The sequence below is a fragment of the Acanthopagrus latus genome, chromosome 7 (genome assembly GCF_904848185.1).
Source record: "Acanthopagrus latus isolate v.2019 chromosome 7, fAcaLat1.1, whole genome shotgun sequence".
In the NCBI taxonomy this organism is placed as follows: Eukaryota; Metazoa; Chordata; class Actinopteri; order Spariformes; family Sparidae; genus Acanthopagrus; species Acanthopagrus latus.
Genome location: NC_051045.1, coordinates 29,972,792 through 29,986,975, shown reverse-complemented (window position 1 = coordinate 29,986,975; position 14,184 = coordinate 29,972,792). Strand labels below are relative to the sequence as shown.

Genomic DNA, 14,184 nt, shown 5'->3' with positions numbered 1-14,184 from the left:
ATCATCTCCTGTAGACCAAGCATGTTCAATTTCTAAACCCTCTTCAGCTAACCATTACTATTTAATTCAAGTTCTTCTACATTCTGTGTCACCATCTGCTCTCAATTGTACGCCTTTTAATTTTGTTTTTTAAACATCTGATCTCTTAAAAATGTTTTATGTCATGATTTTATTTCTTTCACTAAGTTAAAAGTTTTTTTAATTATCACAGAGACAATAGATAATCGCCCCAACCATGATTTATATGCCAGTAGGCACATTCAAAATTATGTTAGTGATTTTAAACATGCATTGTGGTCATTTTTATCAGAAATCATTTTACACATGAAATCAACGAAGTTCAGCCAAGACACTATCCCCATCAAACTTCTCAAAGAGGTTTTTGACACAGTTAGGCCCAGTTTTTAATAATTATTAACAGCTCACTCTCAAATTGTCATTTTCCATTTATTTTTAGATATGCAGTGGTCCAACCTCTTTTAAAGAAACTTAACTTTGATGATTATTTTGTATAATTTTGATTATTTTACTTTGACGATAATTTTAGAATTAAGATGGAGAGCACAGAATGAATTCTTTCCGATCTTTTATTTCTGAACTGTTCTTAACTCCGCTGACGCAACATAGTCCTCTTATGGGCCTTTATTGATTTTATTCTTTCATTTGTTTCTATTTTTGCATCACTTTTCCCCCTTGCTTTCTTTGTCTGTAATCTTGTATTGACTCATATTGTCTTGTGTTTTTACATATTCTGTTCTGTCTTCTTGTTTTAAACATGAAGACAGGGGCTTGTGTTTGGCTTGACTGTTGGGTGTTTATTCTGTAATATTGTTTTCCTGTGTTTCCTGCTTTTGCTTGTTTGTTAAAGCAAACTTTGTAAACTCTTTTTTCAAATGTGCCCAATAAATAAAGTTTATTATATTATTATATAGCGTGTGTCAGCTGGCTTTGAGATTCACAGAATCTGGTTCTCTTACTCATCATTTGTGCTATACTCAAAATGGTCTGCTCTAGGTGCATGTTGCCTCAGCCACTTTTATGTTGGTTTTTACAGAGCCATTCTTGACAAACTTTCTGTTTACTTATCTTCTCTTTTAAACTTGAAATATGAAAATCACAGTCTTCATTCTCTTGAGAAAAACAAATGAATTGACAAAGAAAGCCTTTAGGTTTTGGCATTCACTGCATGGGGTAATCTAAAGACTGAACTTTAACTTCAGAATATTGTGCCACAACCACCAGGTTGTCGGTGGGCAAAAGCTTTCTCTTGTTACTTAGTCTACTTTGTAAAACAGAAGCTGTCAGTGAATTGTTTTCATGCATGTTACCCAATGCATGATTTGACCTCATGAAACAATCAATCCACTTTGAAGGAGCAAACTGTAAGATATGGCCAGAATTTGAGTTTTTTATCATTCAGAAAAATAGAATGGCTGATTTATTTCATCAAGAGCCATCCATTAGTCCCTTAGAAATGAATACAAATGTTAAAATCTGTGTTGTTTTACTGTCCATTTAAAATGAACTATTCCCCATTCTGAGTTATACATTTCATGATTCCCCACAATAAACTAGGAAAAAGAAAAGGAAGTACATGTCTTTACCATCTGTTTTACTTAATCAACAAAAAAATACAACTGTACAACCAAATTCAAGTTACTGTGTTTTCTGAACTAAGATGAACTTAATTGCCTCCATTAGCAAACTGTACATAAACAAACTAAAACTCACTAGAACAGTGTTGGTTTGTCTTCCAATAATCACCTCTGGTTTGGTCCAAATAAAACTTCAGTTCACAGAGTCAGATGTAAAAATAATCCAGCTCTACACGCCGTTTTCACCAGCCGCTGATGCATGACTCTCTTTTTGTCCAGCTGTGGTCACTGGGAGGCCAAGTGACAATACCCAGTTGCCTTTAGTAACTCCCCCACCATGTCATCCAAGGTAGCAACAACAGCTAGTTGACCTACTTGCTGAGGGCATGTAGTCACTACAGTCAAAAGTCCTGGAAAAGATCATAGTTGAGAAGCTTTTAGTGGTTTTGCTACCCCCTACCTTTGAATTTTGGCAGCTTCCAACAAATTGTACCTTTAGATTTGAAAGATTTGATCATGGAGGTCTGCTGGACTGTGAGCATCATGAAATTACAAGTGATCATCTTTATTAAAAAATAAATAAATAAAAAAAAAATTGAAATTCAGATTTTATGATCCTACGTGTTGAAAACACTGTTGAAAGAGGAAAGATCACAGCTCAAGATATTTTCTGCTCCTGATCTGAGGCTTTTGACAGTACAACAAAAGCTGCTGCTTCTGCCTATTATGACTACAATAAAACACTGAAATAAAGAATCACAAAGAGGCAGCATGAATTAGCATATCACTCTAAAAGATAGGAAATATATACAGAGAGAACCAGTATTACCAATAGTATTTTAAATATAATTTGTATATCAGTTTTACACAAATAGGTTCGGGGCAAATGTACCACATGTGTATACATTATGATGCAGCTGATACAGAGCTTCATTTGTGATATGACACAGTATGCAGATGAGTGGAGTAAACCAACACAGAGTGGGATGTTTTGTCTTTGTTTCACACAATTGCTTATGCACACACACACACACACACACACACACACACACACACACACACACACACACACACACACACACAGATATGGATACCCCAGCATTGCAGTATGAGTGCATTATATCCAGATTTAAGAGACTGAAAGGACAAGGAGGTGAAACGATGAGAGGAGAAAAAAACGGAGTGTGTGTGTGGTGGGGGTGTGAGGGGTGAGGAAGGAAAGCTAGAACAGCTTGCCGCATTGTCAAGGACACATCAAGGGGAGATTGAGAGAGGGAGAAAAAAAGAAGAGGTGAGCCAATGAGAGAGGCTGAGGAAGAGGATGAGGAGGAATGGAGGGATGGATGAGGAAGGGAGAGAGGGAGGGATGGGCTATTGGAAGGAGGATACAGCTTGCTATGATTACTCAGCATAAGGTCACTGATTTCCTCTCTCCATTCTCTCTGCCCTGCCTTGGCCTGAACCCTGTTGAGCATCATACTGCTACACCACTCTTCAGCAACACTGGGAGCTACATATGACTCCCTGTAGCAAGCACATTGAACCAGGATGTCTTCAAACACACACACACACACACACACACACACACACACACACACACACACACACACACACACACAAACAGATGCAAACAGACGCAGAAATAGTCCAACCACAGCACAGAAATCACTCTTTTCTCTCACCAACACCCAATCAGAAAAAAGGCTCTACTCCAAACCTAGCACACTGCAGGAATGACATCACCTGTTGTTGGGCAGAAACTTGATAGCGACAGGAAGCCCTGGACCAGATAGCCTGGTCACCATGGAAACAATCACTTAGGGGTGAGGTTGAGGAGGAGAGGACGGTGAGGCATGAGATGAAAGAGAAGAGTTGGAGGGAAGACAGTAATCTCAGAGTTAGCAGTCATAATTCATAGATCTGACTGTGTTTTAACTACTTTACTGGATAAAGAAAGTTTGTCTCATCAGTTTTGCTGATGCTTAACATGCTGTATGGAATTTTTTTTACACTTTAATGAATCAAAGTGAAGCTGGAACACTCAAAGTGGTTACTGATCACATAACTGTCACTGAAAGTAAATCAACCATCAAACTTTTTATTTAAAGCAGAAAGTGACTTGCATTGTGAATGTGCATTATCCACTTACTCACGTATGCAGTTGTTTTTTGTTTCTGCCTGTTCCCTTTGTCTTATCTTGTGTCTCCACTTGTCAGGCCTCAGTGGGGACCCAGCAGACCTGGAGCGTCGGCATCAAACATTCGGCCAAAACTTCATCCCTCCAAAGAAGCCCAAGACCTTTCTGGAGCTCGTGTGGGAAGCTTTACAGGATGTGACACTCATCATATTGGAGGCTGCTGCCATCATCTCCCTTGGCCTCTCTTTCTACCAGCCTCCAGGAAAGGAAAGTGAATGTAAGGGCGGGCAGGGAGGTGTGAGAGGTGGTTTCGGAGGGTGTCGGAAATACAGGTCTATTCCTAACACCAAAGGGCAGGTTCCATCATTGTTGTGTTAAACATTGTGTGAAGGCTATGAGTTACTTTTTCTCTTGTTTGGTGGGTCAGAGGTGTTATGCAATCATAAGCAACATGAATAAACCAAAATAAAAAGGCAGTGCATTTGTGTTACACAACATGATGTGCAACTGTTTCTTTTTAAATACACATTTTGCTGCACTTTACCTGAGCTGAAGACGTCCAAAATGTTTCAGTGCTGAAGCTGGCATTGAACAATAAAAATAATAGATGGAGACCTGCTTACACCGAACTTTACAACACTGGCATTATGACACCCAAGTATGTTTTGAGATAGCATGCTGGCATTCTGGAAGCAAAGGAGGCATGAAGTGTAAGACAGCATCTTCAGCGTCAGCATCTATACCTGAAGAGCAGCAGCATTGCTTTTCTAACAAAAGCAACAGTCAGTGCTGTACCTTTGCCAGCCTCCATAAATGGTTGTACTAAACCAAGTACGACCTAAGTAGCAGTGTATTTAATTGATAGATTGTTTTTAAGAAGTAAACACTTAATGTAACAGTATTGTGTTAAGGATAAATGTTACATCATAGTGCAAGCAGCCAATTAACTGACATTCCAAGGCTTTTCTCTGTCACCACTTTTACACAAAAATTGGGTGTATATATAATTGGGCATTTTTTTCTGTGTTTAATCTTTTTTCACATTGCCAGGAGGTGAGTTTGCCTTTCTGATGTTTGCTTTTTCTTGTGTGTCATGTACATCATCACGAATGCACCAGTGGATAGCAGCAGAACATAAACCTCATCATAATACATTCAGAAGACTTTAATTTTGTGTTAAAAAAATCATAATGATAATCTGAATTAGACACAGATACAGACAGATAATGGAAGTTGCTAAGAAGTGAGACATCTCTGTTGAGAGTTGCACATGTGTAGTACTGATCAGGCAGCTCACAGGCACAGAAGACACTGACAGGGGCTTCTTAGTGTTTTTAACTTCAGTTTTTCTTTCAAACTCAGTGCCAACAGAACAATGTTCAACTGCTGCTTGACAGAGACAGATGGAAAGATATTAACAAGCCCGCAACCTCAATTTCAGCACACGTCATAGTATTGTGCCTGAAAAGGAGAGTAAATTAGTGTATTCACGGACAAGATGATAAATAACTGTGACTACTGTAGGGTTAACTGACCCTAAATCAGGAAGAAATTCTAATTGTACACATTCACATTTCACACAAAGCCAGATGTTAGCGGGTGTAAGTGGTTCATTTGGCTAGTGTCAAAGGGGTATGTATGATCAAGGTCTCACAGAAACAAAAGTAGAGTAATAAAGTCAGCAGACTTTCAGTCAGTAACACATCTAACTAGATGTTTTCAATATGTGCTAACTTTGTGCACCATATAATATTGTAATTATAGGATAGTGTTAAGTAAAGTGAGGAAAGTGAGTGAGTTACCATCAAAATATCTGCAATTTCTGTAGCACAGCTCTGTGGAGATAGTTAAGAGAGAGGGTAAGTTAGGAGACGTTTAACAAAAGCATATGATTTAAGTGGGCACACATTGCATGCTGAACTTATACTTCAAGTGAAACTCTCACCAAAAAGCAACCCAGGCTTTATTTGTGAATGTATATGAGTCAAACCTTCATGTAAATGCATAATTATGACGAAAGAGGCACTTTTAAGATTTACCGTGGTTTCATTTTTGGTCAAGCTAATTTTCAATGGAGTGCAGGGGCACTCTGACTCTAGCATCAAAATCGCTATTTTTAAAACACTAATAAGGCTCAACACAACATGAAACTTCGCTCGTAGTATCACCAGGGTCTCTACACATGAACACCAGCATTGACAACATTTTTTGTGTACACAGAGTTTACTAAAAAGAGAGTTTTTGGATGACTCACGTTAGTGGTAGCTATCAGCTGGTATTTCAGACAGGTTAAATATTTGATTCAGTTGTGATATCATGTCTCTCATGTCCAACCATCCTCTCCTTCCCCTCTCTTCAGCATGTGGGAATGTGTCGGGGGGCGCAGAGGATGAAGGCGAGGGGGACACAGGCTGGATTGAGGGTGCAGCCATTCTGCTGTCTGTTGTATGTGTTGTCCTGGTGACTGCATTTAACGACTGGTCCAAAGAGAAGCAGTTCCGGGGTCTACAGAGTCGGATCGAGCAAGAACAGAAGTTCACTGTCGTGCGGAAAGGAAATGTCATCCAGATTCCTGTGGCTGACATGGTTGTGGGGGATTTGGCCCAGGTCAAATACGGTAAGACCATCACATATGATTATTGTAGCAGAATAGCAACAATTTCCTTTTTTTTTTTTTTTTTACTATTGATGAATATTTTTTTCAAAGTGAATGATTAATTAATATTGAAAACTAACAAATGTATTACTGGGTATCACTTCTAATGAAATGTAAATAGTAAATTACGGTAGAGACAGCCTTTAGTCACCAAACCTGGCGGTTGTTGAATTAGGACGCGGACACACAACCACTAGAAAAGGCATATATTGCATGCTAAAAATTATAATATTATAATATTGGATCACTCAAGTAAAGGTTGATTTGAATCAGAAAATCTTTTTTTTTATCCCAGCCCTAAACAAATGCCCATTACAACCTATGAGAAGCAAAATAGTGTGTAATTGTGTATTTTCTCTGACCAGCAGTGAAATACTCAAAAGAAAGTGTCGTGTAATATGCATGATGATCTCATGATCATCATATACTAGTGCAGTGCCCGAAGGAAATATGTATTCCTATAGACAAGTGGGAGGTTAAGTAGCTTTTTCATGGATGACCAAATGAGGCTGTGTTTGAAGGTGGGACATCAGGGATATTTAGGTTTGTTTTGAAATCTGACATTCCAGGGTATAATTGGCCGTTTTGGACTATTTTTGATTTTGCCATTATATTTCACCTTAAAAACTATTTAGTTGGTGTCATTATTTTCAGCGCAACCTCACATGTGTGACTGTACAGTTATTTTTTTATTGTGACATACTGTATTAACACAATGGACCTAAAATCACAAAAAACACATAAAATATGAGTAGAAAAAGTTACATTTTTTTTCAATGTGAAAACCACAAATATGTTTAACAAACCATTTTTTAGTAGTTGTGATGCAAAACCCCTTTTTACCGTTTCTTCCTGCACCAGACACAAAGCAAACGTGACAGCAATGTTCGTGATAAAGAGTGGCGGACATTATTTACCCTAAGTCCGGTTTTGGACCTGCCGGTGTGTCCGTCGACTCTGGACAGCTAGCTACACAAGAACATCCAGATTCCGATTGCGCTTTGTTGTCCATGCGTCTCCGGAACTCCTCAGACCAGAACAGACTCGGTCCGGACTCGTTTAGTCTCATTAATCCACAACAGTCAGATGCACAGAACGGGACCGAACCCCCGGCAAAATCACAGTCCAACTCGTGCCGCTGCAGGTATAAATCCTGCTTGTTTCTCAAGGTATGTCGTGGAAGTGAGCTCTGCAGTGATTGGCTCTGGTGTGCATGTGACTGTGGAGGCTCCGGTGGACAATGCTAGCGGAATTTGTAAAGCATTTATGAAATCATTTATTAATGGTATAATTGTAGTCCAAATGAGTCTGACGTTGCACACCCCTGAACCAAACAGCAGCCATGTTGAAACTCTCAGGTATGTCTGATCCTGATCTGCGGAAGTATTTGAGGAATAGACACACACACACACACACACACACACAAACACACAGATTCCTTGCTTTTATATCTATATATCTATATCTATCTATCTATCTATCTATCTATCTATCTATACCCCTGGCAAATTTTGACTTAAACTTACTTTTTTAACCAGCAAATCTTTTTTTGACCAGAAATGACACAGACATCTCCTAAAAGAACAATGTACAAGAGGCATCATTGTGTAAAAAAATATTTCTCAGCTTTTATTTATATTTAAACAAAAAGTGGCATGTCCAAAATTCATTCATACTCTTTGCAAACTGTCACAGTGGGTATATATTAGGGATGTCCTGATCAGGTTCTTTTGGCCCCGAGCCCGAGTCATTTGATTTTGAGTACCTGCCGATACTGAGTCCTGAGCCGATACTTCGATAATACATAAAAAAAATGAAGAAGGGCGAAGAAACAGATCCAGGATGTCCCTTATTTTTAAAAATGTTTTCACTTATTTTATCATTTAACACTTATCATAGGTGTGACTGGCGACGGACAAAAAAGCAGGAAAATATATCCTCCACTATGCCTCTCTTTACATTTATTTTGTCTCATTGTTGGCTTCAGCTAAGAACGTGTTCACCCCACACGTACAAAATTCTGCGAACACAGCATTTCCCCTAGATTTTTTTGTAGCAGGGGTGCTCTTAGTCGGTAACCTAGCATCGCGGTTCGATGACTTGCTTGTTGCAGCCTTGAATAGGATGACAAGGATTTCAGTCATTCAACTTAAGCGGTGACTTATAGAAATTATACAAATAGCAGTAAAGACAATAATAATCGATTTCAAGATAACTTATGGTGTAGTGCTTTCTCTGTGTGCAGCTTAATTCGCCATTTGTCCATGATATAAAACCTACAAAAATCATGCCTTTTTTTGTGGCGGCTCTGAACATTTTTCAGTTTTAATCAACTCAACAGGTGAAAAACAGCAGCTCTCTGCAGGTGGTTTGTGGACAGTCATGGCTAAGACAAAGGAGCTCACTAAGGACCTGCGGCTGCACATTGTGGCTGCTCACAAGTCAGGAAAGGGCTATAAGGCCTTATCTAAATGTTTTCAAATTCCAGTGGCTACAGTGCGAAGTATTATTAAAAAATACAAGACGTTCTGCACTGTGGAAAATCTCAGAGGATGTTGTCGGAAGCCAAAAGTGACACCTATGCTGGCCAGGAGGATACTGAGAGAGGTGAAAAAGAATCCAAGGATCACCACCAAGGCCATCCTGGTGAATCTGGGCTCTGCTGGTGGCAACGTATCAAGGCAGACAGTCCAATGGACACTGCACACTGCTGGGTTCCATGGACGCAGACCAAGGAGGATGCCACTTCTCCAGATCAGGCACCCAAAAGCCTGCTTGGCCTTTGCAAATGCTCATCTGGACAAAGTAGTAGACTTCTGGTCTTCTCTTCAGTGTTGGCGAAGTTACTTAAAAAAAAGTAATTAGTTACTTCAGTAAATTGTACTAGTTACTGCATTTGAAAAGTAACTTCACTACTTATTACTTTACTTTCCCATTTTTTAAATTTACAGGGTAGATACAGGACAAACATCTTAGCCCTATCATCACTTAGTGTTTATTGATAAATAAATATATAAATGTGTACAACATGGCTTATAAAACCATATGAAAGAATAATATCCCTGTCTGCACAAAGAAATATGGCTCACTGTAAAATCCACAAACAACAGGACAAAGGAGGCTATGGTGAGGTCAATCAGTAGCAACATACACGTTTCAAAACAAAGGCTTTGGGAAACATGAGAATAAAAATCTCTCCCTGAGAACAAAACCAGCTTGTTATTGCATTCAGGGCAAACAAAAAATTAAGTGGTCAATGAAAAATAAAGGTAACTTTATCCCATACCATTAAAACACAAATGCACTTAAGCTGTCAGGCTGGGGCAGAAAGAAGGACTCAGATGCAGAATAGGCAGCAGTATGGTCAAGTTTTATTAATCTGATTCTGTAACTCTCCAGAAAAATGACAACGAAATCGCTATGAAATACTGTGAGACAAACAAGACATACAACATGAAACACAGATAAACAGAAAGTGCTCCAACAGGAGGAAAACCTACCCTATTCTTGAATATAATCATGGATATCAAAATGTATCAAGAACAAAAGGTCTCCGAAGAGAAAGCGCAAAGGCTATGAAAATTATCTACTCTGTCGTAAGAAAATTATTCAACAAAAATTCACTTGCATTGAGGAGAACAGAAAAGCTATCAAAACTTCAACTCAAATACTAACCAGAAATTACTAACCAAAAATCACTCTTCTCGAGAGGACAAAATGCAGATAAATAAAACATGAACAATACTTATCAAGTCGTGGGACAAGGCTGTGGATAATGGCTTCAGTAGACGACATAAAGACGAAATACTTTGGCACAGAGACAGGGGAAGACACAGACTTTATACACACACACACACACACACACACGAGGGAGGGGAGCACAGGTGGAAACAATCAGGAATTAGGGATGACGTCAGACCGGGGACACAAGAGGAAGGGCAAGTGACCTGAAACAAGAGGAGAATTATTTTCAAAATAAAACATGAATTTCACAAGACAGATCCCCAGACAAGACAACCTCACCGCGATGTGACTTAAGCCCATACAAAGGAAACAGCAAATGTAATTAATTAATAAACAGAAAATCATGTCATCCCAAAAGCATTATTTTCCCCTTAGCTTGCTCCCCTATACCTCCAGGAGAGGTGGTAACGTACCAAGTCACAAACTCTTGAACCTATTAATGAAATATTGTGTGTTGCAATTATCAAAAAAAGTGCAACAGTGAAAACAGAAAGTCCAATAAAAACTTTATCCCATTCAATTAATTTTCCTCTCTATTCTTCAAAATAATGATTGAATCGCATAAGTAAAAGTCTTTCAAATCTTTTATCTGACAGCCTGTTCCTCCTCGGGGTCAGAACAATACTGCCCAGGCTGAAAAGCCTTTCGACCGGTGCACTTGACGGTATTGGAGTGTTGTACTGCTTTGCGATTTCCTTAATCCTGGGGAACCTGGAGAGAACCTCCCAGTCGGATCTAGGCATTTTCAAGTACTCCATAACTTCAGTCTCTGCTGTGTGGGAGATGTCCTCTTCAAAATCAAAAAAGCCATTGTGACTGGAGGGGGCAGGGCTCTGATCTGCAGGTCTTATCAGTGGCTCCTCAGGAGGAGTCTGGGCATGACATTCAGAAATCAGCATGCTTTGGACAGCATCTCTTCTCTTCTCATCTTTGATACAGCAGACCTTGAATTTGGGTGATGTGGCAGCAGCCATCAGAGCATCCTTGCTGTCTAAGACAGATGCAAATCTGTCTTTGATCGCCTGTGATATGAAACAGTAGGCTAGACAAACATATACAGTTCAATTAACAGTTCAAATCAGCTATATTAAATTGTAGGCGTATAGCCTACACTGCAAGCTATTATGAAAGGGGTTAGGGTAGGGCCTATTCATTTTATTATTCAGTATGTGTTTACCTGTACAAGAGCACCAGGCATGCCGGCTGTCATCTGGGAAAGGCCATCCTTCAGCACAAGCAACTTTGACATGAGAATCTCCAAGGTTAGCAATCATCTTCTCCTTGTAGTATATTTAATGCAGCAGCAAGAGGTCTTATCACTGCACAATATTCCTTCAGGAACTGATACTCTCGCTCAGTGATTCCCTTAAGACCCAGTCTAGAAAAAATGGTGTTTAAATCTCTGATTGGGATTTCTGTTATGACAGACAAGTCATGAGTTGAGTTCCAGCATGTAGCAGTGAGTATGATGAGCTTTCTTTTTAGTACATCCTCAACCTGGTCTGAGGCCACAGTAGAGCGACTAGTTTTTGTCCAGATAGCTGCACACTTTGCAAGAGCACTTCTGTAAACTGCTTTACAGTCACTGTTACTAGTCAGCCATTTCCCCAGGTCATTTTCTGAGATCAGATTTAGTGTATGTGATGCACAGTGCAGATGAGGTGGCAGTGAAAATGTCTCATCTGATCTGTGGACAGTAAAAGTGACCTCCTCCTCTTCATCATCAGGTGGCTCGTCAGAATCAGAACCATCATCAGGATGGGATTCAAACATTTTAAAGGCTTATTAGGAAAATGTTTTTCTGTCGGACATTGGCTTGCGAGTTGCATGTATTTTATCTGGTATTTTTTGAAACCTGGGCGATTCAATTGTCGACAGGGGAAATATGTCTTCTACAATGAACCCTGCAACCAGCCAGTTAATGTCTTTCTGTGTTACCTGCTCCTGTGCTCCAACACTTGAAAAAAGCTTTGCCTGTTTAGGTGGGGTCAGCTGCTCATCTTTTGCCACAAGTTTTGTATTGCCATGCTGGGCTGACAAATGCTTGGACAAGTTGCTCATTGACTTGGCAGCAGTTCAAAGAAATTTGTCGCCTGGGCACAAAGTGCATTTCACTCGAATATTTTTGTCTTTTCAAGCTATAAACTGAAAGTAATGGGAATATCGCCACTGGCCGAAACCCCCAGTCTCCGTCTCCGTCTCCATTTTCCTCTCTCCTGTTCGCACCAGCAGCAACGTCACTTGACTCAAATCGATCTCTATGGCAACGCACTAAGGCAGCACGCACACATGCCTGCACCACTTAAACAGATCACAACTCTACACACAGGCAAACACAGCTTGGGTAATGCAGGAAAGCGCGTTCCTATAGTCTAGTAAAGTAGTGTAGTTACTGATATTTTAAGTGTAATGCGTTACTTTACTTCGTTACCCAAAAAAGTAATATTGTTACCGTAATCCGTTACTTTGTAACTCGTTACCCCCAGCACTGCTTCTCTTGTATGGTCAGATGAAACAAAAATTGAATTGTTTGGCCACAATGTATCTTTTATTTGACGTAAAAAAGGAGAAGCCTTCAACCCTAAAAACACCATCTCCACTGTCAAACATGGTGGTGGGAACCTAATGCTTTGGTGATGTTTTTCAGCCAATAGACTGGCACCATGAAAAAAGAGCAATACATCAAGATTCTCAACAACAACATCAGGCAGTCTGCAGAGAAACTTTTCAGCACGCCAACGACCCAAAACACACTGAAAAAGTGGTGAAGAAATGGTTAGCGGACAAAAACATGAATGTTTTGCAGTGGCCCAGCCAGAATCCTGACTTGAATCCAATTGAGAATCTGTGGAGGGAGCTAAAGATCAGGGTGATGGCAAGGAGACCCTCCAACCTGAAAGAGTTGGAGCTCATTGCTAAAGATGAATGGCCAAAAATACCAGTGGGGACTTGCAAAAAGCTGTTCAGCAACTATAGGAAGCATTTGATTGCTGTAATAGCCAATAAATGCTTTTCTATTCATTATTGAGAAAGGTATTTTGGACATGCCACTTTATGTTCAAATGTAAATAAAAGCTGAGAAATATTTTTTCCACAATGATGCCTCTCATACATCCTCTTATTATCATCTGGGAGACGCCTGTGTCATTTCCTGGCTGAATAAAAGTAAGTTTGAGTCAAAATTTGCCAGGGGTATTAATTAATATATATATATAAATTGTGGATATCTGTAATGACATTTTTAGTAGTCAGAATGTATTTTTGGTTATTCAAAGTTACATAGTTATGTATTTTGGATATCTGAAATGAAAATTATGAAACAAGTGACAAGTGAATTGAAGATATCTGAAATGGGAGTATTTCCTAGTAAGAATTCAATTGCAGATATCCAGAATGTTCATTCGAGATATCCAGAATGTAATTGTGGATATCTGAAATTGAAAGCTCAATACACATGAATGGCAAAAGTGATGTCATTTGTCCTAGGAAGAATGTCACTGTCGATATCTGAAATGTTCTTTTTGACTAGGAAGAATTGAATTACAGATATCTGCAATACATATCCCGTCTAGTTATTAAATGTTAAAATGGCCACTTATACTTTTTACAGATTTTTAGATATCTTAAATTTAGTTTTGACTAGTACAATCACAGCTGTAGATATCTTGAAATAACATTTCTATTAGTAAGAATGTTATTGCGGATATCTTTAATTACCATTCTGGCCTCAGCCCTCTGAACACTGAGTATGGAGACGACAGCAGGAAAGCGGCTGTGTGAGCTCGTTGACAGTAGGTGTCCATCTGCCAGTCATGCCAACAGGCAGTCAGATACACAGGAACGGCATAGAGCATCCGGTCAGTTTTCAAAATAAAACACCCTGTGCCAACTCCCAATTGTATAAAAACGAAAAATTACCAGATCAACAAAGTCGGGCAGGCAAAAGGCTTCTGAAACATTCCCGCTATGAATCTTGTTCTCTTTATACATTCATGCTTTGATGCCTTGCGGAGGGTGGAACAAAACCTGTAGCAGACGTGACATGTTTACAG

General features: G+C 39.3%; 1 protein-coding gene across 6 annotated transcripts in view; it reads left to right on the top strand.

The window, feature by feature from the left end:
* The window catches only part of atp2b3b (ATPase plasma membrane Ca2+ transporting 3b), a 108,575-nt gene that overhangs the window by 17,950 nt on the left and 76,441 nt on the right, over positions 1–14,184 (top strand). For all 6 annotated transcript variants that reach the window (XM_037105013.1, XM_037105011.1, XM_037105008.1 and 3 more), the window contains 2 exons: positions 3,812–4,009; positions 6,092–6,349. In XM_037105013.1, coding sequence (XP_036960908.1) covers positions 3,812–4,009; positions 6,092–6,349 — 456 coding nt within the window. The remainder of the gene's footprint in view (positions 1–3,811; positions 4,010–6,091; positions 6,350–14,184) is intronic.